Genomic DNA, 27,735 nt, shown 5'->3' with positions numbered 1-27,735 from the left:
TCCTTTCATTGAAACCACAGATCTTTAGTCGCTCTGCCAACAGTCAGGAGACCCTTAGTCTCCCAGAGGTACTGAGGGAAAAAAGGGTTTGTGAATTTAAGTAAAACAGCAAAATCAGATCTTACTAGTAAGACAGAATTCATTATTTGTTGTGCAACTTAGAACATTGAACTGGAAACTTGAGAAAATTAAACTTCTCAGAAATATCGTCTTTTTGACAATTTACTGAAAGAAACATCAACAGAAAGGAAAATTCAAGCCATAACACACTAAAACCATTAGAAGAGCTGGCAAAATTCCAATGTGGGTAACTCCCCTCTCATCCTTTATTCTTACTAGTTTCATCAATTGAAACTGATGATTTATTTCCACTTTGTTGGAGATGGCTGTTTAATAATAGTACAGTGGCAATAGGATACTCAGAATCAGAAAGACTAGACAGAACAATTTTAAAAAAACAGCAAGTTTTTATCTTATTTTTGGATAGATTATTCTTAGTAGCTATGGATATGTGACTGCCAGCACCATAAGTCTACCGCTATGCATCCATTGATGAGGTTTAAAGAACTGGCAATTCTGTTTTGTTTGATTTCCGAATGTGTTGTTTAATTCCATGAATGAATACACATTTACTAAATTCACCGGCTGTTACAAGCTGTAGGCTTTACATCTTAATCTCTTATTTGCTTAATACTGGAAAGGCCAGACCTTTAAAAAAGTGAGTAAAATTTTGTCACCAAAAGAAGGTCAGGTGCACAGCCTCAGCTGTGAAACATTTGGTTCTTTTTCAGCTTCCCCAGGAAGCTCCGTTTGCAAAGGAGATAGGAAAAGACCTCAGTCAGTCTGAATCTGAGATTAACTCCCTGCAATTCAGTCACACTAAAGCAGGAAATTGGGCTCAATAAATATTGCAACTAAGTGAAAGATTCCGAGTGGGAAGTTTTCAAGTAAGAGAAAAGTGTTTTACAGACACTCTTTTGCTTTTTACGATGTCAATGAATTTATTTAACCAGATGCTGGTGGGTTATATATACCATCCTATCCATGACTTGATTTTCAATTTCTGTTATTCTGCTCTTTCTCATGTGTCTTCAAAAGCACCTAGAAACCTCTCTTAGAGGGACTTGTGTTTAGCAACTCGACAAGTTTTGGACCAACAGGTGATGATATTTGCTGTGACCACAAATTGATATAAAGCATCACTTTAAACCAAATTTCTTCAATCAAATATTGGCGAGCAAATTTAGGAGGTGACGATAGTTTCAGGTAGCTTTAAAAAGGTAGATTTTTTTTATGACCGAATGGATCTAATATGGGCAATGATTTTATTTCCACGCTCATATATTATTTAAAGTAATTGAATCTCGTAAGCGACATGGAATGGGGGGCAAGTAAATGTTTTCATGGCGATTATTGGCAGACATTTCCTTCCTGATAAATTTCCCCCGAAATTGAAGTAGAATTTTGCATCCAGTTAAGTAACTGTGAGTCCAGTAGCGAGTTTTAATTTTTATGTAGTTTTGAGACCCCACGTGCAGAGTTGCGGGCTCCTGGGCACCGGGCCCCCACCCCCCACCCCCCACCCCCGCCCCCGCCCCGGCCCACAGCCTCCAGTGCTGAGCCACATCTGCCCCAGGACCCCCGCTGACTTGGCTGCAGCATTGCCCCTTAGGCCCCCGCTGCCAGATCAGGTGTGGAGACACTGCGGAGCTGTCACTCCGCATGGCTTCCTGCAAGTCAGCTAGCTCGTTCCCATCTGTGTTGATCTTCTTTCAAGGTTTTTTTTTTTTTTTTTTTTTTTTTTTCACTGCCTGCCTGGCATGCGTGTATTTGCCTCATAAGCCTCCATTTGGCTTTAAGACTTGCCTTCCCAGGTCTCGACTCACAATGAAATTTCTCCCTGGGTGTGTTTTCCCATTAGCTGTGCTTGCTGTTATTTCTTAATTCTTAATTTTGAGACGTTTCTGTTTTGAGACATACTCCATCATGCTCATTAGGGCCCTTTTATCTGCTGTCTGTCCCGTTTTGAGGATCTTAACGCATTGCGATCTGCCATGTTGCAGGCTTTGTGTGCTTTAAAGTTTAATAACTATAAAATGAGATTACTTAAATATCTAATGACTTTTTTTTTCTTTGCTTTCTTCTTCGCTACTCCTCTTTAGCCAAGAGGTCACTTTTCACGCAGCATTTACTTTTCGGCAAGAATTTATTTGGATGGCTTTGATTGTGAATATTCTGGTGAGCTATCCTGCAAAGTCAGGAATAGATTACATAGGGGATATTTTTAGTCCATAAAGGGCTTTTCTATAGCTGATGTTTTATCATTTGTGCTTTGTACCATTAATGGGCATTTTCAGCTATACTCTTGATTATGCAGGTAAAATTTAGTCTGAAAGGCCCAATCCTGCAGGCTTTGTTTCTGCAAAACACCCATTGAATTTATGAAGAGTGCTGCACAGATAGTGGTTGGTCACTGGAGTAGGCTTGGGAGATATTCTGAGTTGAAAGATGAAAGGGCAGATGATATAAGGGCACGATGTTCTGATTAGACGACCATGAAGGGCTTCCTCCTCTTGCGGATGAGTATCTTTTCACGATGTTTTCAAACGAGGAGTCTCTGTTCTAAAAGTAGATCCCACAGATACTGCTAATGCACGAAATTCCACCTGTCCTTACTTGAAATAGCCCATTGGGTTTTCTTTTCTTTCAAGAAATAAATCATTCTTGTTTTCATGTATTTTGGCAGATTTCTTTCGTTATGGGATTATGATTTGAGACTGGTTTATGACTTCTGCTTCTTAACGGTTAGAAATAGCACTGACCGTCTTAGCCTTGTTACCCATGTTTTGTTAGGGAAACTGGGGTAAACTAAATCGGAGGGAAAATATGAAACTCAGGTGGGAATATAGGGCTAAGTGATCACATATACCACTTTTCTTTCTTTATAGATGCATCCTCCCCACGAATACTAATTGTCTGCATCATGTTAACTACCTTTCTAGCATAGAAGTTATAATTACAGTTATAATCTGTGCTTCAGATCATTGGAAATTAGAAGCCTGTCAAAATTAAATGCCTAAGAATTAAATTGGAAAATTGAAGACAATTTATTTAATAATTATGACAAGATTCCATCGGTTATTGCTAAAATGATACAATGAAGCAAATTTTGAGGAAAAAAAACAAACATAATTTATCATTCATCTTTAAAAAACAATCCGTGTATACTTCAAGACTGATTGTTAAAGAAGCTATGCAAGATATAAGCTTATAAACTTACTTTATATCACCACTTTTAAATTTTTTTTTAATGTTTATTTATTTTTGAGACAGAGACATAGAGCACAAGCAAGGGAGGGGCAAAGAGACAGGGAGACACAGAATTCAAAACGGGCTCCAGGCTCTGAGCTGTTAGCACAGAGGCTGACACCGGGCTCGAACCCACAGACTGTGAGATCATGACCTGAGTTGAAGTCAGACACCTAACCAACAGAGCCACCCAGGCACCCCTATATCACTATTTTTTTTTTCCCCACTGAATCCCAAAAATGATCAGGTGGCTTAGATCTAAGCTGTGACAATTTAAACTGGGTGTAAACACTCTAAATATGGGTCTTCTCTGTTCTGGAAGGTCATGTCATAAATCTTCTTTCCACTGAAAGCTTATGTTTCATTGGCAAAATAAGTTACCCAAACGTCTTAAACAGGACACATGCGTTATTTGATCTGTTTATTCTCACCAGATAGAAATATTCCCCTATATTTCTTATATTAATCTGTACTTCTCATTTTGAACCAATTTATAATTTTGTCCTACATAAAACTGACCATATTGGAACAGTCTTACGTCTGAAAAAGGGTGATTGCGAAACCAGGATTAGAGTGAAACTCAAGAGTTTCTCTTCATTGTCAACGAAACAAAACAAGACCGTACACATAAACCCTTGCATTCTGGGACTCCATCCAAAAGCTTTTGGCAATTTGGCTGTACCCACCTTCAGAAAACCCATACTTCGATTATAGAATTTGAGTACCATGATGTACTCGGAGGATCTTAGCATTCACTAAATAATCAGGGAGGTTTAGAAATGGGTCAGTTCCATTTCCTGGTGCCTAAAATCTGTATTTTCTTCCTCAGGCTCTTTGCTATTCACAAGAGAGAAAAGTGGAAAATTGTATATATAACTATGATTTTCATTTGATTTACCTTGCAAGAAGACACACGGCTTAAAAATATTTTGTAGCTTCAGGACTTTAACTAATCTCATATTTTCTTTAATGGTTGCAGCCATTAGGAATCATAAATAAATCGGGAAGTACTCTTTGTTTTGAATTCTCTATGTCTTGTTAAGTCAAAATCATAGAGGTAACGTAAAACAGAAAGGAATTATCTATGGCCTGATAAAACTTTCACAGGTTCAGATTTTTTATAACTAAGTAACACAGTTCAAAGCTAAAACCAAAACAAATATATTTATTTAGTTAGCAACTCTTTGCCTGCAAAAGAAATTAGCTCAAGATATATTATGTTAGCATGAAACTCAGTCTTCAGAGCTGGATTGGACATTAAACTTCACCAGCACCTGCTTTCTCTCACCGACCCTGCCTCTCTTATATCTGTGCGTCCGCTTTTTCTTCCTGCTTTGGAGATGATCTTTTTACTTTTTCTACTCTCCAAGGTCAATTATGGCTGATAACTCCATACTTCCTGAGTACACCTAACTACATTTCCATCTGCCTACAAGACTGGTACTTTTTCTGGGTACCAGTTTCAAATGCCAGAGAGAGAAAATCTAACTCCATCAGGGTTAAGATTTGAATCTTATTTCAATCAGCCATGATCCCGAGACATGGGTCATGAGGCAAAAGGAGTATGCTTAGGGTCGACCTCTGTCGCATGATATTCTAGAAAAGAAGATAATATGGGCAGACGCTGTCAAATAATAACAACAGTGATAATAATAAATAAGCATTCACTGTGTTCCAGAACCTAAACCTAAGTGTTTTACCAACATTATTTCATATAAATAGCTACTGGTAAAGCACTGGACACTTGAGACTGTTTCTGTACACATTATATTGTTAATACTAACAACCTCCCTATCAGCTACATGTTATGATTTTGATTTCATATTGAAGAAACTCTTGTTGAAAGTTAAGTGCGTTATTAAGTGACGGAGCCAGAATTAACATTCATGTCTTCTGATTCTTGATTTAGAGCTTCTTACACTGAAAAACTGCCTCCCGTCTGCATGGTGTCAGTGATATAAAATTTTGTGAACCATGGTGGGTGATCAGACCAAGGATACCCACAGCCCTGTATTAGATACCTAATAGTATCAAGGAACTTACAAGTACAAGGAACCTTGCAATCATACTTTTTTTCTTATTTTTATTCTGTTTTTTTTCAATTCTTTCATGTTTACTTTTTATTAGTTTTGAGAGACAGAAAGAGACAGAGTGTGAGCGGGGAAGGGACAGAGAGAGAGGGAGACACAGAATCGGAAGCAGGCTCCAGGCTCCGAGCTGTCAGCACAGAGCCCGATGTGGGGCTCGAGCTCACAAACCCTGAGATCATGACCTGAGCTGAAGTCAGACACTTATCAAACTGAACCACCCAGGCACCCGTTTCTTCTTCTTTTTTTTAATCCTTCTCTCCGTTTTCTCCCTTAGCAGATATGTCACTTATTAATGCATTTAGCTGCAAGTAATTGGTAAAACATTAACCATAGTTAAATGAGGGGCTTACTTTTTCCTTATAATAAGATTCAGGAAGTCATTAGGCAGCAAGTTTTAGTGAGCTTCCTTCCTGCTCCACAGTTCTCAGGTTTGGGTATTCCTTCTCCTATTCCCAAATTGGATGCTGCCCCACTAAGCCCCTCTGTCCCCATTTCAGGCAGGGAGAAGGAAGAGAAACAAAAAGAAAAATGAGAAACTTTCCGTGACCACCTTTCTTTTTTATCCTGAGAGGTTCCCTCCACAAAGACTTTTCGCTGTATCTTATTGGCCAGAATTTTGTCACATCCCTTCCCCTAGGAGAAAGCCAGATGGGGGCGTGTTTTTCTTTTTACTTTTGGTAGCAATAGCCTAGGAAGACAAGGGAGTGAGCTAACCTCTGCTGTCTGCCTTAGCGGGACTGGAAGGAGTAACTCAGGGACTTGGGACCTGGAGTAACTTAGGACCACGCGCCTGTAAGACCTCCGATAAAGGTTTACTTCACTTAGGCATTTCAGCATTTTCTTTGCTCAATTGAATAACTCCAGTTTCTTTTAACTCTCTTAATAAGATTGCTTTCCAGCTTTTCTCTGACCTGTAGAGCCTCTTTCATTGATTTCTTTTGAACTCGTATCTCTGCACATACCCAAGAGGGTATATACCTACATATTCCCAAGAGGACACCTGAGGACCACCGTGTTCTCTCCAAATCCCTCCTTTACATTTTATAGATGTGACTAGAGAGGTCTGGAGAGGCAAAGTTCCACAGGAACTTAGCGAACCTGAACTGCACTCCATGTCTCCTGACTCTCAGGCCTGGCTTTCCTAAGCATGACTAAATAATAAGTGTTTGTATTTAAATCAAAATTTGGGAGCAAAATAAAACCACATATATTTTTTTAATTAAATATTTATTTAATAAATTATTTAAATATATATTTAAATTACAATTATTTATTTATTTATTTACTCATTCATTCATTCATTCATTATAGGAAAAAAACTTTTGAAGTCCACACTCTATACTTTCAATTCCACAGAGTACTAGAAAGTGACTAAGAAAAGAGGAGGCATTCTTTATTCATTCAAATCGGCAGATGTTTACTGAGTCCCTGCTATGTGCTGGGCAATATAGAAGCCATGGCTTCAGCTGTGAACAAGAAAGAAGAACGTTTTGCCCTCAGTAGAGTTTAGGTACCAGATTATATTTAATGCATGCATTGATTTCCATACACTAATTCAATATATATTAAGGGCATACTCTTTGTAAACCCTAAATGGTCTGTTCTAGGGACATGATGCATAGCTTATGGTAAGAAAGACAAGATTCCTGCTCTTCCTGAACAGTGAAGCCAAAAATTATCCTCTTTTGTAGGGAAACACAATAAAGAACTCAGATACCATCCTCTCGCTACTACTTATTAATGCAATGAAGCAAAGGCACACACATACGCACAGATAATTAATTGACAGTATTTCTTAATCCGGGGATTGGAGCAGGTTCTAGGCTTGTTCGAATTTTTGATACATACCTTTTGGCTGAATGTGAAATTTAGTTGGATTTAAAACTGGATCTAAATTTCAGTTTAAATGCATTGGACTGAATTCTAACAACTTTGACTCTCTCTACCTTTAGTCCTTTGTTTTATTGAATTTAACTTGAATGAAATCTTTTTTTTTATTTGTCTAAGTCTATTTCTGTCCAGTAAGGAAGTTGAAATTGATTATGCCTTGACTTTGTGGGCCATCAGAGAACCATGACATTCCAGGGTATTGATTTTGTGGTGTTAAAGGGTGTCAGATATAGTGTTAAGGTGACAAGAGAGAACTGGGTTTCAGATTGTAGACCATAAGCAGTCTTGGCTTTTGCTGAGACACGACTAGCTTCTTAAAGTAATGGAAGGAATTGTAACCCTTAGGTAATTTTTATTGCAGAAACTTGGAGAGATTTAAGCCAGAATTGTGTAATCATGCACACACGGAAAAAAAAAGTTTCACGTGTGATACATATATACGCTGCATATCTACATATACACAATTAGGAGGATGTGTATATGTGTGTATCCAGAAAGTCTGCTCTCTGTTGAGAATATTGAGGAATATTTCAAGTCAGTATGACTGAATCTTTTAAAAACATATTTCTTCTCACATTTTGGAAGCTGCTTAATCATTATTTGGCATTTTGTTTCCGCTATGCTTTTATTTAGTCAGGTACTGTGGGATATGATGCTCATAATTCAGAAAAGCTAGAGGTCTATAAGTGTAACATTTGGTGATTTTTTGTTACCCTCCGGGACAGAGAATGTTGACAAGTACATTATAATAGGTGCTACAGACATGGACTGAGGAAGAGTAACCATGGTCATCTTTCAATGTCTCATTTTCCTCTGGATTTTTTTTTCTTTTTCAATTTAATGACCTTTAGTGAGTGCATTGAAAATAACATTTTGATTATAAGATTATTGTGTGGGAAACTCTACTGAGTTAAGTCCAAGTGTATCTGTGGAAACTAATCAGAAGTGCACCAGATTCATTGACTTAAGCCAATCCATCACAGTCATTTTTTAATTTATTTCCACATGTTCTTCCAAGTTCCCATTCTTGAGGAAGACTTTGACCTGCAAAAAAAGAATGAAATGTATTTTATAATGCATGTTTGTTCTGTTTTCAACAACATAAGTATTTTGCTTAAGCAGATTTGCTAGGAAGTGACAGCTTTGAAAAATTGGACATAGGAGCGGCTGGAAACATTTCAGTTCCAGGCAATCTAAATAGTGCAGAGGGGAAAATGAAATATCACCGTGGTTTAAAGATGACAGTTTTGTCAAAGATTCCCTTTCACTCTTTGGCTTAAAACAAATGGAGTAAATCAAGTGTATCTGTTTGAAACATACATGTGCACTCACGGAGGAAGCCCTTCCTAGGAGTTATTTCTTTAGAGAGAACCAATGAGAGAAGTATCTTCAAAAAATGTATCATCAGTTGGGAAGACTATCATTTTCTTGGCCTAATGATGAGTTTGGCATGTTTTGCAATCAATGAGATTTCACAAGGACTGCCTTTAAGAAGAGAGGAAAATTTACAGGCTTAACACCATCTGAGTATAGCGTTACTTACACTATTGGAGGTTCTTCAGAAATGTAATGATATAATTATTATTTTGGTGTGTGTGTGTGTGTGTGTGTGCGCGTGTGTGTGTGTAATAGAGAGCAAGCAAGTAAAACAGAGGAAGGGTTTCAATAAACCTAAGATTAGATGCTTAACTTTTTGTGGATATATAAAAAATGTGATAATATTCTCTACCTGAAAAATGGTGGGCATATTTGAAAAGGTATAGCAAGTTTGACAAGGCCTATTTTTGAGAACAGTGTTATCACTGGGGCGCCTGGGTGGCTCAGTCGCTTTACGTGTCCGGCTCTTGGTTTTGGGTCAGGTCATGATCTCACAGTTCATGAGTTCAAGCCCTGCATCAGGCTCTGAGTTGACAATTCAGAGTATGCTCAGGATTCTCCCTCCCCCCCTCTCTGCCCCTCCTCTCCCCTTCCAAGATAAATAAACTTAAAAAAAAGTGATTCAGATAGTTAAGCTCAAATTTTCCAGAAGTCTACAATATATATATTATGTTTCTTTTAGGACTGTCTTAAATGAATAGCGATCACATTTTAAATTATTATTTAACCAAAGAAGCACTGTTCCTTTTCTCATATGTCCTATGCACAGTCTGTAATATGCTTTGGGGATTATATAATAAGAAAATCGCTGTAATTTCTGTCTTTCACATTCCACAATTACTCAGTGAACTGATTGAATGTTCACAGGTTGTTCTGTTTTTGTTCTGCTATGTAAATGAATGTATATTTCAGTTATAATTTGTTTCAACTCACTTTTGGCAAAAGGGGTTATGTTAGGACTGTTATGTCCTGAAACCACTTTCACTTAATATGACATATTCATTAATTCCTGTTCACTGTGTGCTTAATTTGTCTCTTATCAAGGAGATAACTGGTAGTGTACTTTGTCTGGATTATTTCACCTAAATGTGTCCCATAAAAAAGATTGATTCATTATGCTTTACACTAAAAAAAGAAAAAAAAATCTTACAACATGATCTATTTATACATTTTACTTCATTTTAGGGCCTATCAGTTTTTCATGTTAATGGGATTGTCATTTTTATATATGGTAGGATTCTTGGTAAGGTTTGGCTCTGAGCCAGAATATTACCTATCCTCTTAACTCTTTGGAAACGTTGACTTATTTTCATTGCATTAGTGCAGGCTTCATTTTATTTCATGTCCAAGATGACAAAGGTCACTTCATTAGGCATTTCGTTTGCCTTTCTTCCCTGTAGTTTTCTGGTATCTTACACTAAGTATCATAAAAAAAATGTTCTGCTTCCATTAACAAAAAGTGAGCAGAGAACAAAAAGCCAATTATTTGCAGCACATAAAATCCTTATGATAATTTGGTAGACTTTAATTAAACTAATACATCACACTGCACTTATAAGACAAAGGAGCAAAAGAGAAGCAAATAATCTTTTTTTTTATTCTGTTAAGAAACACCATATTGGTCTTTGATTAAGTGCTTTAAGACTTGTGACCTATTTTAAAGAGTAAGATTTACTGTCCTTTTCATACAAGGCATATTACAAAAGTTCTATATGATATGAATTGGAACCACCTTCCCCCTCCCCCCAAAAATTCTGAAAGTTAGCTATAAAACCAGCTTGGCTCGATTTTTATTAATTTCTTAGGATTTTCCAAATTCTTCAAAATAAAAAGAGATTCTGCAAATTTAGCGCGTGGAGACATGTTTATATTACAAAGAATTTTGTTTTGGTATTGAAAGTATTTTGTTGTATGTTTTGCATTGCCGTCCATTCTTTCTTTGATGAACCCACTGTCGTTATGAATGTGAAGTGTACCGTAAATTAAAAGGTTGTCTTTTGTAGTTGATGGATCTTCTCTGCATTTCACAACTGGCGTGTGTAGTGGAATTAGAGCTACTGTGTCTTCGTTAAATAATCTCATCCCAAAATCTTTGACTTTTTTTTGAGTTGTTATTTCCATAATTTAAATAGAAATAAACCACTGAATTGGGAGTTGGGGCATTTAGTTTAATCCTAGGCCTGCAGTGTGATACTGAATATGTGTTGTCACCCCTCAGGGCATCCGTATGATCACTGGCAAAATGCAGTTTGGTAGGAGGTGATTCTAGGTGACTTCCTTATCTCTGCAATTACATTTCGTCAATAATTATTAATGCAATGTCTTTCTGTGTACTCAAAGTCAGTGTTTGATCATGATCATGGCAATCCTTACATTGGTACCACAGTAGTTACAAAAGTATTTATGAAAACATTTCTAGAAATTCCTCACTATCGGAAAGCATACATTTTTGAAGCTGGTCAACCAGAAGTAACATTGAAAGATAATTATATGCAACTTAGAAATTCATCTGTTATTAACGAAAGGACCACACGATCACTGTACCAATTCTTAACACTTCCAACATCGCTTTCATAAGCAGGAAACTGGATGGCTGGATTTTGTAAGTTTGTCCTATCTCATATTTATTGTTTCAAGACTCAATTAACTCCCTGGACATTTTGCTTCATTCCCTTGTTAGTGGATCAAACTCTTAGTGAGTTTATATATCACCTGGAAACATTTTGACCCCCTTCTACCCCTTTCTATGGGTGTTTAAAGATCTCCCAAGTAGCTCTTAATTTTTCGGGCACACGATTGCAATTTCAGTGGCATTAAACAACGGCCAAGCTTGCTATGATTCACTTCATCTTCTCTTTAACATCTAGTCCCTGTCCGGGCAGCTTCGCGCTTTGGCACATGAATAGTAGCCACTCCCGCTTTTGTTTCCCAAGGTGGCCAATATTGCCATCTGAAGACAATAATGAGGATGCTTAAGTTTGCATCAGTTTATATTTTTATTGGGCTTTAAGAATGGAAATGCATTAGTGCTCAGCTTTGGCCAGGTGTAGTTGGAACTGTAGAGCTGGGATCCGCTTTAGTGCTTTTGCCTGTATATTGAGTTCTGTCACTCCCTGATTTAGGAAAAAAAATGTTTCTTTAAAATATTTATCTGGAAGAAAAATGAGAAAAAATAAAATTATGAATTAAGGCACGTGTGATTTAACATTTAAGAATATGCTGTTCTAGAACAAGAATCCACAAACACTTAATGAGTTTTAACAAACAGTTGTTTTAATTCCATACTCTGGCTTTTGACAGGTAATTTAATTTGTGTATTTCTTTTTTTTTTATTTTCAATGAACTAAGGGATTTTATTTCCTTTTTTACATTTGATCCTATGAATGAACCTTTCATCTAAAGTTTGGAATATACAAATTATATTTATTTTAATGCAGTTAATTTGCATTTACAGTCAGAGGTTTAGTTATTGAGTTAAAAATTACCTGAATTGTCATTTTCTTTAGTGGGTAAAGTCAAGCATAGTCTTCATTCTTTTTCCTGATGGTATAACTATTTTTAAAATGCTAGCATGAGGCTTTTATAAAGAAGACATCTTTGCAGGCAATATACATTGGCTTTTCCTCCCTGAGACCTTTTACCACTCACAATTCACCCTAATTTCTATTTATTTATTTATTCATTTAAAATTTATTTTACTTTGAGAGAGTGAGAGGAAGTGCAAGTGGGGGAGGGGTAGAGAGAGAGAATTCCAAGCAGGCTCAGCACTGCCAGCACGGAGCCCAGTTTGGGGCTCAAACCCACAAACTGTGAGATTACAATCTGAGCTGAAATCAAGAGTCGGACGTTTAATTGACTTAATCACCCAGGCACCCCTGTTTATATATTTTTTAATTACGATTTTTCTTTTTTGATTACTGAAGTAGTACACCATTGTTATAACAATTTAAATATAGAAATGGGTGTCTTAGAATGTAGAAGTCTGCTATTACTCCACCCCAAAAGACAATCCATGTTTTAAAAAATAAGTATATTTCTATATTGGTTTTAGAAAATGTTAATACAATCGACCCGTGAACAACATGGGTTTAAACCGTGTGGATTCACTTACAGGCGAGTTTTGCAGGACAGCAGGATAAATGTATTTTCTCTTCCTTACAATTTTTTTTTGTCTGTATATTTCTAATTTAGGATGGGCCAGAGGGTTTTGTTATTGTTTTTGTAATTATTCCATTGGTTCTTTCTACATGAAGACTTGCTCTAAGGAGAGAAGGTAGAGAAAGTACGTCATGATTGAGTTGAGTGGAATTATAGACATGTCTGGTTTAGGTAGGGGAATCAGCTCACCGTCTCCCGACCTCACCTTGTATCTGCCTCATGGTTTTGCCTCTTCTTGTGCAGTTTCCCCTCATTTCCATAGATCTTAAGCTTACCCTTCCTCTAAGACTCAACTTAGATCCCATTAGTCAGCAAGCACACAGCCTACGACCCTCATCATAGTCTCTTCTCACTCTTTGGAGCTCTCATAGTTTCACCTACTTGGTTCTTCTCCTTTCCTCCCCACTGTTAGTAGTCTTTTATATGTGTGTGTTTGTATATCTCTTCAAAAGATAAATAAAAACTTCCCCAGAACTAAGACTGGTTGATGTTGCTTTGTATTTCTCTCCATGTCTTCTGCAATGCTTCTTACATGATTGGGCTCTATCACCTTTGTCATTCTTCCTAACTCTGAGATTCCATGATTACAACAGTCAGTCTGTCAATAAATATTGATTGCTTGGCTGTCCAACCTAAGGCATTCTTTTGTTAGGGCCTAAATCATTCATTTTTTTTTTGAAGTCAGGGCGTACTTATGATGAGGAATTGGTATGATATTATCTATTTCCTTTCCTTCCATGGCCAGTTCAGTGGTTGACTTACAATCTAAAAGGCTTCTTTTCTTAAGCACCTAGTTCAAACAGTGCTAGCAAATGGTCTGTGTGTGTGTGTGTGTGTGTGTGCACTTTCACATGTAAATGAGGCCTCCCTGTCTTTGATTGGATAGAATTTGCCTTATTTGTCTTTTTCTGTTGTTGGCAATGTAGACAACTTTTGTGTATGTTGAACTTTGTTATGTGTTCATAAATTTAAACAATTATGATAGAATCCTGAGTATGATAAATACATACTTTAGGAAACTTGCCTAAGTTTGTTTATTATGCCTTAAAACATGGCAAAAATGGAGACATTTGCAGTTATAACTTCTCTGTTTATTTTTAAAAGATTCAAAGTCAGATAAAAAATAATCATGAAAAAAGATAATGCAGGGAAAAACATTTGGCTAGAAGCCAAAAGTCTTGTTTTGGGACCCTGATTCTTTTTGTGCGATGTTCTGTAAGAAGATTAAGCTCTCTGAGCTTCAATTCTTTCATATGTAAAATGAACAAAATTGTAGTTTCCACTTCACAAGGGATTTGCGAGGTAAAATTATTAAAGTGTTATTTTGTAATAAACATCCATACAGGTGTGGCAGTAACTAATAATTATTATAATTTATGGTTTGGGATGCATCACTTAAAAAAAGGAAGTAGGGTGGCTCAGTTCGTGGAACGTCTGACTCTTGATTTTGGCTCAGGTCGTGATCTCACAGTCTGTGAGTTCGAGCCCCATGATGGGCTCTGTGCTGACAGTGCAGAATCTGCATGGGATTCTCTCTCTCTCTCTCTCTCTCTCTCTCTCTCTCTCTGTCCCTCCCCTGCTTGCAGGCTCTTTCTGTCTCTTTCTCTTAAAAATAAATAAACATTTTTAAAAAGTAAATTAAAAAAATAAAAATAAAAAGGAAGTAAAAGATGAAAATACCACCCAGAATTGTCCTCCTTATAGTCTTTCATTCACCAAACCCCATGTTTGTCTGATGTCTCATTTTACACTTCAGATAATTTTCCAATATTTTTAAAAAAGTAACAGATAAACTTTCAGTATTATAGGTGACTCTGCCCTGGTTTAGCTTCTGTATTATACGTTTATGCTCTAAAATATGAACATCAATTTCCTGTTCCTGGATTGTAGAAATTACCATCAATTTAATTTTCTATGCTATGGAAAAATATCTGCTTTTCATATGACACCTTTTCCTTTTCTCTAGATTTGAGTGTCAGTGAAGGACAAAATAATGAATATTCATAGATCTTTTACATATTGCCAATTATATGAAAACACATTCAACAGATACTTGTACCTAATCTACACCAATTACATAGGTGCATGATTTAGGTTTGAAGCATACCTAATAAAAATAAGTAGAAAAATAGACACATATTCCTTTCAAAATAAATATTTCTTTTTAAAAAAATTAATTTTATTTATTTCAAGAGAGAGAGAGAGAGAGAGAGTGGGGGTGGAGTGCAGAGAGAGGGAGAGAGAGAATCTCAAGCAGGCTCCACACTGTCAGCACAGAGCCTGATGTGGGAGTCGATCTCAGGAACCGTGAGATCATGACCTGAGCTGAAACCAAGAGTGGGACGCTTAACTGACTGAGCCCTCCAGATGCCCCCCAGATATATATTTCTTAATTTATGGTTTTAAAATGTTTGTTGTTGTTTTTAGACTTAATAAGGACATTTCTTTAAAAACATTTCTTTAACATGTATTTATGAGAGAGAAAGAAAGACAGAGTATGAGCGGGGAAAGGGCAGAAAGAGAGAGGGAGACACAGAATCCAAAGCAGGCTCCAGGCTCCGAGCTGTCAGCACAGAGCCTGGCACAGGGCTCAAACTCGAGGACCAGGAGATCATGACCTGAGCTGAAGTTGGATGCTTAACTGACTGAGTCACCCAGGTGCCCCAACCAATATAAGGACATTTCTGTTCCTATGTGTGAATGTTCAGCATATTCTTGTACCTGAATCTGAATCCTATTCTTACTGTCTCCATCATTCACTTTCCTTCTCTTAGCACTACTCACCAGCTATTGGGAAGTCTGGAAAAGAAGAACTTAGGTTTTATAAGTTAACTTTTTATGGATAAATTTCATTAATTAAATTCCCAGCCTATTTCAGTCTCTTTGGTCAGGAAATGGAAACTGAGTGAGATATAGAGATGGTCTTGTAGAATGTGTTCCAGAATGACTTGGTTTCATCTCGTTCTGTGTGTGTGTGTGTGTGTGAGAGAGAGAGAGAGAGAGAGAGAGAGAGAAAGAGAGAGAGACAGAGAGACAGAGAGAGACATATTGACTGAGATTTAGAACAAATTGAGGAGCAAGGCTGAGAGGCAGAGACAAAGGCTTGTCTATACAACCTCAACTGAATTGGACCTGACTGAAAGATTGGTTTGGTTGGATTTACCAGAGCCTATCTCCTCAGTGGCAGTGATCTGAAAATTGCTTCCAGGGCCATTTTAATTAGCTGATTCAAATCAAAACAAACACATCCTGGTGACCTCCATTTTTACCCTGGCCCTCGCCAATGACCGTTTTCAAAGCGGTGATTCCTAAGTAGTTCTCCATGAACTCAATAAGCTATCTGAGGTATGCACTTTTGCTTTTAAACATTAATCTTTAATGCTAAGGGAAGAATCCATTTTTCTTGGCTTCAATGACAGGTGAATGTTAGTGCACAGATGCATTTGTGCAGGGGCTCAAAACTTAAAACCACAAAAACACGAAACCTGCTCATTCATAGTTAATTTATGAAATGAAATTTAGGAATGACTTTATGAAATGGAGTGTCATTCTTCAATATCATTTTAATATGGAGATTTCATTGGGCTCCATGGCAGTATGGTGAATTTATTACTTCGATGCATTTTATTTCTTGGGTGTGCTTTTAAGTTAAAAGTACGTCAGGTCTTGTAAATAGAAAATGAAACATTTGACACCTCTGATTTCCTATGTTTGTTGTGATTATTTTAATTGTTTACTCACTTATTAAAAACCTTGTGGGCAATTTTGCATAGTGTATTTCCTTAGAGAAAAGAGTGACTATTATATGGGATAGATTAAAAAGAGATGGTAGTGAAATTTTAGAAATTTTAGACACATAATTTAAGACAGAATTACAGAGGGGAGAAAAGGGGGAGAAATAATATGTTATTAAAATAAAAAAGCATTTACTGCAATTCAAGAAAGATCTGTGCCATAATCTATCATACGACAAATAATCGAAAGTCAAAGATAGCCATATGACTTCAAAATATCTGGATTAGGCAATAGTAATACTGTGCTATGACAAATAATATGATTTCCTTCATTGGTTATTCTCAAACACGCGTTCATTCATTAAATCAATTTTCACTGAAGGCTGACCAGGTGCCAACACGGAGACTGTAGCAATAAACAGAATGGACATGACATTTGCCTTCAGGGAGCTCATTGTAGCCTCGTACGGGATGTAAGGCTTAAATGAGTAACTTCACAAGAGTAGTTAAATATTTGATAAAGTCTATGGCAACGTATCACATACAGTAAGAGCCCATAACAGGAAGGTCTAATGTCTTGGCAGCTATATTGTTGCAGTTGATTTGGGAATAGGAAAACAATATCTGAAACTTGCAAATGTTGAGCTTTCACTTGTGTCCAGGCAGTTTTGAAATGAAATGTGCAGTCATATAGTTTGTGTAAAATAAGACAAACTATGTTCATCTTAAACGTACAATTTAAATTAGGAAGATGCACTTATCAGTGATGCCTTCATAGATGCAAGCTGCTTGTGTAATAGGACAGAATTTCCCAAGTTATGGAAATGGTTAGAGCTGCTTCAGAAAGAAAAAAAAACATTCTTTTTATTTCTAGGAAAAGATAACTAATTCAAAAATTAAGACATTTTAAAGCTGCTTAAATTTATACAGCTAATATTGATAATCTGTGATTAGAGCAATGCTTAAACATTTTCTGTCCTTGAATATGAATAATTAATTTCAACATTAGACATTACTTGTTTTTTTTTTACACCAATTACTTTCAAAAATGAATTGGTCAATTATTCAGTGGTATAAATCATTTACTTCTTTTCTAACTTCGATTCTCGTGTGCTGATGCATCGTTACTTTGGAAATTGAGTGGAATATTTATTTCTCTTTTCTGATTCTAATTCTTAAAGATAAATACTTCTGTTAGTGAACTGTAGCATTCTATTCTATGGAGGTGATTTATTATTTTTTTGGCAATGTTCAAACTCACTAAATGTTTTACTAACATCAATTGTGCTATCAAACTAGAAGACGATACTCTGTACCTTCTGGCACTGAGAGCAGAAATCAGCCACTTGGTCAGTAGCAAGTTCAGAGAAAAAATTAACACTATTTAAAACTGACATTAGCAAAATATTTTGAAGGGATATTACCATCACTTTATTTGTGCAAAGTAGATACAAAGTTGGAAAACATTGCCCTTTAGGGTCATGACTTTGAAGGGGAGAGTTATTCATCCCTGACCTGAGATCAGCAGGCCATTTGTTGATAGCATGTAAATTGCTCAGATTTCTGTAAAGAGGCAGCTATCTAAGGATTGTTTTTAAAGACAAGAGAGCTACTTTGAATGGTGTGAACACTCAGATCAAGAGCACATCTCTGAGATCTTAGGGACTTGTAAATTGTAAAAACTGTGACAACAAAATTACCATTTCATTATTTGTATTTGTAGTATAAACAAAGCCAGCATTCCCCCCCCCCTTCCCCCTCCATCCCTCTTCTGGTGACATTTCATAGCCTTGAAAAGCTTGAAGCCTGAAACACAATTAATTCAATGTTTCTTTTACCATGCAAATATCTCTTGTCAGAGATAGCATCCTTGAGATTAACCAGCAGTATTGATTTAGATGCCCCAGGGTTGTTAATTGTAGGGAACTGTTATATCTCTATGACTTCTGAAAGAGGTTCTGGCCACTGCAAATACATCTTAAGGAAGAAAAGAATACTATCAGCCAAGATGTGCACCCAAGCTTTGGAACTAGGCTGGCAAAACCCTACTCACATTGCTGTAAAGCAGACATATATTTTTGTATTTTTTGTAGGTGGATACAGTGCAGACCACGAACCCCCCTGGCCACATTGAGGAATCGTGTAAAATGAATGTATGTGCTCGTAAGTGAAATACATGTAATGTTCCAACTCAGTGTGTTGGATCTTAATAGACCTGAATTGTCTTGTACAAAAAGAAATCGATTCCCAAGGGGCAGGACCACTATCTGATTAAAATGAAGCTCTGATTGTGAAGAAAACGCAAAATGGACTTAAAATAAAATCTCTGCAAAAAGAAATCAAACTATACTTAGCAAACAAACTGAAAAAAAAATCAAGCTCTCAATATGGAATAAAGGAGGGATGTTTTGCACTCTTATCAATTACTGTGGAGAAACAGAATCAAATATCGTCATACTCAGGAGTGTGAAAAGAAGAACAGGAAATCCTTTTTCTTTTGGTTTGCACTTGAATGGACTGAAGCAAAGAGTGGAGACACATCCTGTTCCTGTTTATAGTTAATAATGTGGAGATTAGTATAGATGTGATTTCATTTGCCTTGCTTGAACTAATTGGATGCATTATGTAGAAATCACCTGAGCCTGTGCTAGATCAACAAAGAAAATGGAAATGTATACCTCAGGACTGAATTCTGGGAAAATTAGACTATTCAATGCTATTTAATAAGGCGTTAAGAAATACTACTGCCAGTCAGGTAAAGTGAGAAAGGAGTGGACAGGAAAGAAAATAAAATTTCGGTCATTCTGATACTTGATGAAATATAATTCATTATGGCGTAAAAGCAGAGGATAGTTTGCAATGTATCTCACAGACATTTCACACAATTTCTGATTGAATTTAGGGTAAACCACGTAAATGTTCAAGGAATGTATGGCCATTATATCAATAGCAAACTGGCCTTTAAAATTTGTGGTCTTATGCATTCGTGTATGCAGAGGAGGGCTTTTTTATTTTGTTAAGAATGAATTGCATGCAGGAAGAACCTCTTTGCATTATAGTTATTTGCTCAGTTGAAGATACTGTATAAAGTCTCGTTTTTGTATGAGTATGGGTGTATTTGGATGCATTTGTGTGTATGCGTATATAAATGGAGGCAGGTAAAATTCAATGGTTAACCTTTGCACTTTAGTTTGTTACCTAGAATGTAAAGAGGTAGCGGAAACTGTCTTAAGCCATTTCATACGTGTTGTCATTACTAAAGATAATTATTCACAAATGAAGCAATTTGAATATAGACTGACTGCAAAGGCTCTCCAATTAAGTATAATATTTATTGCCATTGAGCCATTTAAATTAAGATAGTACCAATGTCTCAAAATAATGAGAGTAGGCTCCTGTGAAATCAGTTTGAGGACAGTTGGAAAGTTCTATTATATTCCTTCAGGTTACTTTTACTCAGTGACAGAGGATGTGAATCATGGCTGTTTTTATAGAAGAGACTCGGGAAATATTTGTGTTTTAACTATAACTTTTTAATATGCCTAAAGTTATAGTTTTTTTTTCCATTTTCTTCGGTCTAAATTAATTACAAATAATCATATATTAACATAGATAAGATAGTAAATATTTAAAACAGATAGACATATTTTTTGTAGTCACCGTGTGCCATAATAATTTTGAAACTATTGTTCTCTGGTATTTGTATTCATGTCTCTTTATCTTGCTGATTAACTTTATAGTAGAAATTTTTACCTCTTCTTTCTATGTGACAATCAACTGAAGTTGGTATCCTATCTATACTATTACAGGGATTTTTGTCTTTATTTATGCTATTATAATAAATTATAAGTCTACAAACTCTATAATTCTATTGTATCGAATATTTTTCTGTGACCAAAATAATAAAATGTAACTGCTTTATAAAATGACAATATTTCCTATTTTAGTAATCTCTTAAAACATAAAGGGACCTAAAATAGGTTCATGTTGCTGGCTTTGGAATACATTCTCCACAATTTGAGAGTGAAGAGCTTAGCAACTTTAGATAAAGAGAAAAAGTTTGACAGAGATAATTTCGAGGGTGTAAGGAGAAAAATACCCTGAACAGATTCAGAAGTTTTGACGTCAAATTTTGCTTTGCCACTAAACAGCTATATAGATAGATAGATAGATAGATAGATAGATAGATATTAGCTTTTAGGTGCTCAGATTTCTTAACTATAAAGAATGGGTTCAGACTGCACAATTTTAAGATCATTTTAATTCTTAACTTCTAAGGTTTTGATAACTTGGAAACAGTACAGCTCAACACTTAATACTGATTATATTAATACTCAGTAGTGATCATTGGTATTAAGAGAATCACATGTTGTTTTCCACTTAAATTGACCCAAAGCCGACCGCATGCCTTAAGAGTAAGGAGAAATGTGAACTCACTCTTGTTTCTGTTCCATCCTTAGTCTGACTTTAATGGAAATATGTACCGAAGTATAAATAATCATGTTCTGGGATCAATAGGTCTCCCTAAGTTAATTGATCCAAGAGGCACCCAAGTACAAAATCACTCAATTTGTAACAGAGGAAACCTTTTTGTTCTGCACTGAGTTGAATGCCTTCCCTGGCCGAATATTAAAGTGCCAGAACCAGTTTTTCTTGCTCTTTACCCCCCAAGGATTGATCAGCACATGAAGGTCTCTGTGACTTCAAAGGCATTTCTGGACTCAGATCAGCCTGGTTGGGTTCAGAGGAGAAGGAAACACTAGCCCCTGATGTTTACGGCGGTAGGCTGTTTCATCTCATAGTCGTTCTCTGCTTAGGAGAAGCAAGGAGCAGAGGAGTCTTGCAACTGTTATAATTTCAGGATTAACGTTTAGTCACAAAGTGCCTCACACAGAAAAGCGGTGCTTTTATTTTAGTTTCCTGCTACTACTCCAACTGGGAAAGGTCAGAGAAGCAGTATGAGGCAAAATGAAAGCATATACATGTCAATTTTGGGGCGGAGGGCTCATACTAACTTGCAAAGTGGTGTCACTTTCAAAATCACAAAGGTGGTATGGATAATCTTCAGGGATCCTTAGAGAATTTATTACACTGAACATTTTTTTGTTTGTTTGTTTCAGTGAACTTCTGGTCATTTATCGGACTGATTTAGGTAATAAAATTTAATTCTGTCAGTTTATTCTTTATTCTACAAGATGAGAATAAAGATGGGAGACCACCTACCAAGCCTATCCCATGACCCATTATCTCTAAATAAAATGTTTACCATTAGCTTTTGATTCTTTCCGTCTGAAAAAAAAGGGGGGGGGGAGAGGGGCAGTGGAGGGTGGAGGTGGTTCAAAGAAAGAAAATGATTATAAAGAGCAGCAGTGGGGCAACTGTTAATGAAATTACCAACTGAAAAGTTATGTTCAGAATGCATCAGCCAATTGGATGCACAGAAGTAAAAATTCCACTAAAATACAAAAAAAAAAGGCTTTAAAATATTGAGGATTGAAGTAGTTGCTTTTGGTGTTAATTCTGATTATTTATTTATTTGGATGCTATTATTCCATTTCCTGGTTTTGATAAATATAAATTAGATGAGTTACCAACAGTCAACTCTATAAAGATGATATGTTAATCGCTCAATTTAATATTTATGCCAGCCTCACGAAGCAGATGCCATTATTGTCATATCACCCATTTCACAGATAAGGAAGATTAGGCACAGAGAATTTGGGCAAATTTGCAAAAGTACAGACCACCAGGAGATAGAGCAGGGCTCTGAGTCTTGCCAGCCTGGTTTCAGAGGCTACATACCGTCAGCAGGTCACAGATCCTTCGTGCAAAAACTTGAGGGTCCAAGTTAGGCTCTGGAACTGCTCAGGGGGACAGGGGTGGAGTTTTTGGTTCTTCGGATCACACATCTGTTAACATGAGTGAAGCGGATTCAGCATGCATGACTTCAATGTGAAAGGCATCCAGACGTTCTCACAGACAGAGTGTTGGACAACGGTAGAATCTGTGATAGGACGTCTGCTTTATATATTGGAGACAGGGAAGAAGAAATTCTTTTCTAACTTACTTTGCTTTGCAGGCTTAAAATATGTTACTAGGTAATATTTGCATCAAACATCATTTGAAAATGGAGACTTCGCTGTGGACGGAGGCAAAAGACAACTGCATTCTTTGAACAAGGAGAGCTCGCGCGCAGGCTAATGGGAATTCCAGACACACAGGCTAATTATTACAATGTCATGTACTAAGTGAAGGGCGCTCAGAGTGCCTTAAGAGTGCAGCATCTGGAATCCAGGTTGCCTGGGTTCGAAACGTGGATCACACACTTTACAAATTGAATGGCCTTTGAACAAGCATCTCTCTGCCTCCATTTCTTCAGATGTGACTGAAAGTTAGTAACAGCATCTATGTTGTAAATTAGTTGTGATTATTAAGTGAGATTTAGCCAGGTGATGGGAGTATGACATGACAAGACCTCAGTAAATGCCGGCAACTCTTGATTTCCTTATTGTTGTTTTATAATCAACATATGAATAGAGTGTAGTTGTTGCTGATTGAGATGTTCACGGGCTAAAACAAACTCAATGTCACTGTCAGAAGTGACACAAAATGCACCTCACAGAACAGGTAACTCCAAGCCTCGATATACTTCATATACTATGGCATGAAACTGAGCAAAAGAGTGCGGGTATGGGTTCTCCGGGGGAATTCATGAGTTTCTGGTCTGCTACAATTCAAATCTTAGAGCTCTGTGAGCCATCATTTCTTCAAACATCGACAAGTGAACGGAAACTGTGAAAGCTTAAATCAGACCTGTCACCATCCAATGATGAAAGTTTTTAAAAGGGCAAAGAATAATTTTTGAAAGATCACTTTATCTGTAATTATAAGGGAGTATAATTTTCCCCAATTAGTAGTGACTTAAGCATTGTGAAATGTAAGAATGATAAATTATTTGTCAGATTATCATAAAAACCAAGGATAATGTTGATTATGATAACCCATCCATGAATAAGTATAGTTACTATTCTTTGAAGATATTTAGTAATTTTCTATGATATATGATAGGGCTTCATTTTCAAAGTCCTTTATTAAGCAGAAAATGTGCTTTGTAATCTATAATAACTATGAGATTTGAATGTGTGAAATACAAACAAAATAAATACTGGCTGGATTGAAGTGGGTAATATTTAATGTCTGCAAAGTCAGTGGCTTTCATTTTAAACATTGCAATTGGCTAATTATATTGGAGAGGATAAAACAAATAAACTATCATTGAAAATGTTGTCTTTCCTATTTGAAACCATGTTTTGGATAATATATAGTGAGTATTAATTGTGGCTAGAAAATCTAGACTTCGGAAATGTCCCTGTGTTCTTGGGGACCCATAGCATTGCTTGTGAAAACATGAAGAAGTTATAATATTCTAACTTCATTTCACAGTTTAGCAACTAAGCATCTGAAAAGAAACAGGGCCAATTACAGATTTTTATTAGGCTCTCCATTTCAATAATTTTTACTTTGTTTTCATGAAAGAGCTGGCTACTCTATATTTTTATGGATGTTAATACCACCATAATAACTATCTTATGCTTCTTTTTGTGAATTTCTAAGGAGGAGTTAAGATTGATGTAATTAAAAATGAGTATCTTCCTAGATTGTATCCTTACATGTTAGCGGGGAAATGAACATGTCCTGTTTTAAGAGATTGGAATTTTGAGACCAGGTACAGCTCAGCCTGTTTTGTAACTGCCCAATTGCTTCCGTGGAAATTCTGTCTCAGTAGCAGGTGAGGGGGACCTAGGTCTCTCATTTTTTTTCTTTTCTCTGTGTCTAGCTGTTAAAAGGCAGGTCAGGATGATTTTTTTTTCTCCCCTATATGTCAGGCTCATGAAAGAAGCAGACATTTGGTAGATGCATTCTAGAAAGATCAGAAACGGCTACCTCCTGATAATACATTTCAAGTGGATATAGTGCCTTCTAACTTTCTGCTGGTTGACTTTTTAAGACCCTTGCATATTTATTACATAAAAATCTGCCCTTTTCTGAACCCCAAATTGACACTTGATTGTTAAAAGTCATGTAATTGAAAAAAAAATCTGTGTTCAGGAAGACCCTGATAATGTTAAGGAAACAATTAAGTTATCCCATGGGCCTTTTTAATAAAAATTGTATGATGGCTAGTCACATAAATGACTCAATATTCACATGGAGAAGTTTGTGAAAATGTTTATGAGGAAAGGTTACATTGAAATGAATATTAAGAATCTGTAAACACAGGATCTTTTTATCTTTCAACAAACCATTTTCAATATTAGGAAGAAATGAAACACATATTTTGTACCAAGCTTCTCTAGTAATTTATGTGCTCTTGTCATGTGAGATTAACATTTGGATTAAAGAATATGATTAAAGGGTTCGAAATCAGTGGTTACCAAGTTGAAATAGTGCAAACATTGAGACAGTACAATACAGCAATCTATTTCATGCAATATATTTCTTATACCAATTAATTAGCAGTTTAATTAGCGTGATGTTTCATGTTGTGACCTAAGCCATTGGACTCCCAAAGGGTCTAATGGAGACAATGAAAAAAAGGAAAAGAAAGCTTCAGAATTGTTGATGGTTGTGTCACATGGCACCAGAATTAAAAATAATATTTCATTTAGGGTTGCCTGGTTGGCTCAGTCAGTAGAGCATGCAACCCTTGATCTTGGTGTCATGAGTTCAAGCCCCACCGTGGGGGTAGAGTTTACTCAATAAATTTTTTTTAAGTTTATTTATTTATTTTGAGAGAGAGAAAGTGTGCATGGGAAGGGCAGAGAGAGAAGAATGGAGAGAGAATCCCAGGCCGACTTTACACTGCCAGTGCAAGGAGCCTGAACTCACCAACCCATGAGATCATGACCTGAGCGGAAATCAAGAGTCTGATGCTTAACTGGCTGGGGCACCCCCAAAACATTTTTTAATGCTTTAAAAAATAATTCTTCATTTAAAAATAAAAGAACTTGTGTATGCTTTTTTTCCCTGAACTCAGAACAGATTTTTTTTAAAAGGCAGTTTTACGATATGAAAGACTCCCATGAATTAAAAGCATATTAAATATCTAAATGTGCGATCATATTAAATGAAGTACATTTTAAGCAGCAAGTGACCACAAATAAATGCTTCAAGGCTTCCCTCAGATAAAACAGAAGTACTTCTCATAATTTTGAGAGCAAACATAAAAGATATGTATTAGGGTGATCATATTTTTGAATATATAATGTGATTCATAGGATTCTATTAAGAGCCATTGAAATGACTTACAAAGGGTTGCATTTTGGAAAGCCACAATGGAACTCTGCCTTTGGACAGGCCCTAGGAAAAAAACTATGCATCTTAGAAATAATTTATCAAGTGTGTGACATGAAAGGGGTCTCTCGTCCTTTTCTTCCCTCCCCAGTGAGAACATATTGGGATTGTATGTGTTAGTCTTTATTGCATAAAATGGAAGCTTCTGCTGAGCCAAAGACAGTCATCTGCCAAAAGATTGGTTCTGCCTTTTCACAACAGCATAAAGAATGGGCACAGTTGTTATGAATATTGAGCTATAAAATACAACAAACCGTCTGGAAGTGCTTTTCTCTTCATTTTACACTGCGGACAATTCGGAACATGCGAAGCAATATAATAATGATTTGAGGATCTGACAAATATCCCCAGATTTTGTCAAGCCTTCATTCCCAATCACTGATATCTGCTGGACTTATTTCATGGCCACATAATTAGGCTGTTCATTTCCTGTGAGTTTGCGTACTACAGTAGGTCCAGAGGGCTCCTTTTTTCTTTTCAGAAACTGTTCCATAACCTCTTTCGGCAGTTAATGTATGGATGCCATTTGGAACATTGCTGGTTATTATGTTACTCACAGATATTTTATTGTACACAGAAGTGAGTATTTATGGAAGTCTAAAGTCTCTGTTATGCAAAATCTTATAAAGAGAAAGCTGTTAAACTTTCACTTTTTTTTCTCCCTCTGACTCTTTCCCTCGTCTAACACGTCAACTTGAATAGCTTCTTTTTCATTTAGTAGAAATTTTTAGCATATGGAAGAGAAAGCATATACACATTATGAAGTTGTAATTGGTAATCTGTAATTAATTGTAACTTCTATTTTCTAAAATAAGGACAAATTTGAAATTGTGATACAAAATAATTCAGTAAACATTTGTGCCAAAATGTTCCTAAGATGTTCCTAAGCTTTTCTTTTTAGTTGCATAGTATTCTGTCTTCAGACTATCAGAAAATTGCAATTTAGTTTTGCTCTGATAGTTAACTGATAATGATCCGATTTAAGTGATCTTTCAGTTTAAATGTATTTAGTAGGAATTTGGATTAGTATATTTGTCCTCTCTTGGATTTCCTATAAAAATATATAGTTTAACTGTATATAATTCATAAATTAAATGTTTATTTATTTATTTTTGAGAGAGAGAGAGAGAGGGAAGGAAGGAGAACATAAGCAGGGAAGAGACACACACACACACACACAGAAAGAGAGAGAGAGAGAGAGAGAGAGAATCTGAAGCAGGCCCTAGGCTTTGAGCTGTCCGTGCAGAGCCCGACGTGGGTCTCGAACCCACGAACCGTGAGATCATGACCTGAATCAAAGTCAGATGCCCAACCACTGAGCCACCCAGGTGCCCCTATAATCATGAATTAAATGAACACCAATTATGGACTAGTGTTGGAGGCTTTGGACAACCTACTTAACCTTTCGTGCTATATTTAAATGGGGGTAATAGTCTCATAGCATTGTTAGGCAATGAGGATGAATTACTAAGCTATGTAAGTGAGGTCAGAAATAAATTAATATATACATTGATTGCAACTGTCTAGCATAAAGTGAGCAAGTATAAATAACAGTATTATTAAAGAAAGGCTCAAAAATGTGACTGACACAGGGCACATAGCTATTCACCAGTTGAGCTAAGATTCCAGAAGCAGTCTTAATGCAATGCAGCATGGTGGGTGTTCTAAGTGCAATCTGCTCCCCAAAACAGACCAATAGGTTTTCCAAAAGTCTTATACTAGTCACAAGTAGGCTAGGATCCAAACTGCAGGTGTATCTGAATTTAAACCCTGATTTCCTCAAACCTTGACAGGAATCTAAACTTGATGGTAGGAATCTAAAC

At 36.4% G+C, this 27,735-nt stretch overlaps 1 protein-coding gene across 13 annotated transcripts in view; it reads left to right on the top strand.

The window, feature by feature from the left end:
- PCDH7 (protocadherin 7) overlaps positions 1 to 27,735 on the top strand; it is a 413,286-nt gene that overhangs the window by 45,899 nt on the left and 339,652 nt on the right. For 8 of the 13 annotated variants that reach the window (XM_027052824.2, XM_027052734.2, XM_027052644.2 and 5 more), the window contains exon 2: positions 18,652 to 18,711. The exons of the other annotated variants lie outside the window; for them this stretch is intronic. In XM_027052824.2, the coding sequence (XP_026908625.1) occupies positions 18,652 to 18,711 (60 nt within the window). The remainder of the gene's footprint in view (positions 1 to 18,651; positions 18,712 to 27,735) is intronic. 13 annotated transcript variants of the gene reach the window in all.

This window comes from Acinonyx jubatus, chromosome B1, assembly GCF_027475565.1.
Source record: "Acinonyx jubatus isolate Ajub_Pintada_27869175 chromosome B1, VMU_Ajub_asm_v1.0, whole genome shotgun sequence".
In the NCBI taxonomy this organism is placed as follows: domain Eukaryota; kingdom Metazoa; phylum Chordata; class Mammalia; order Carnivora; family Felidae; genus Acinonyx; species Acinonyx jubatus.
Note: the sequence above shows the minus strand (reverse complement) of the source record. Positions and strands in the feature narration are given on the sequence as shown.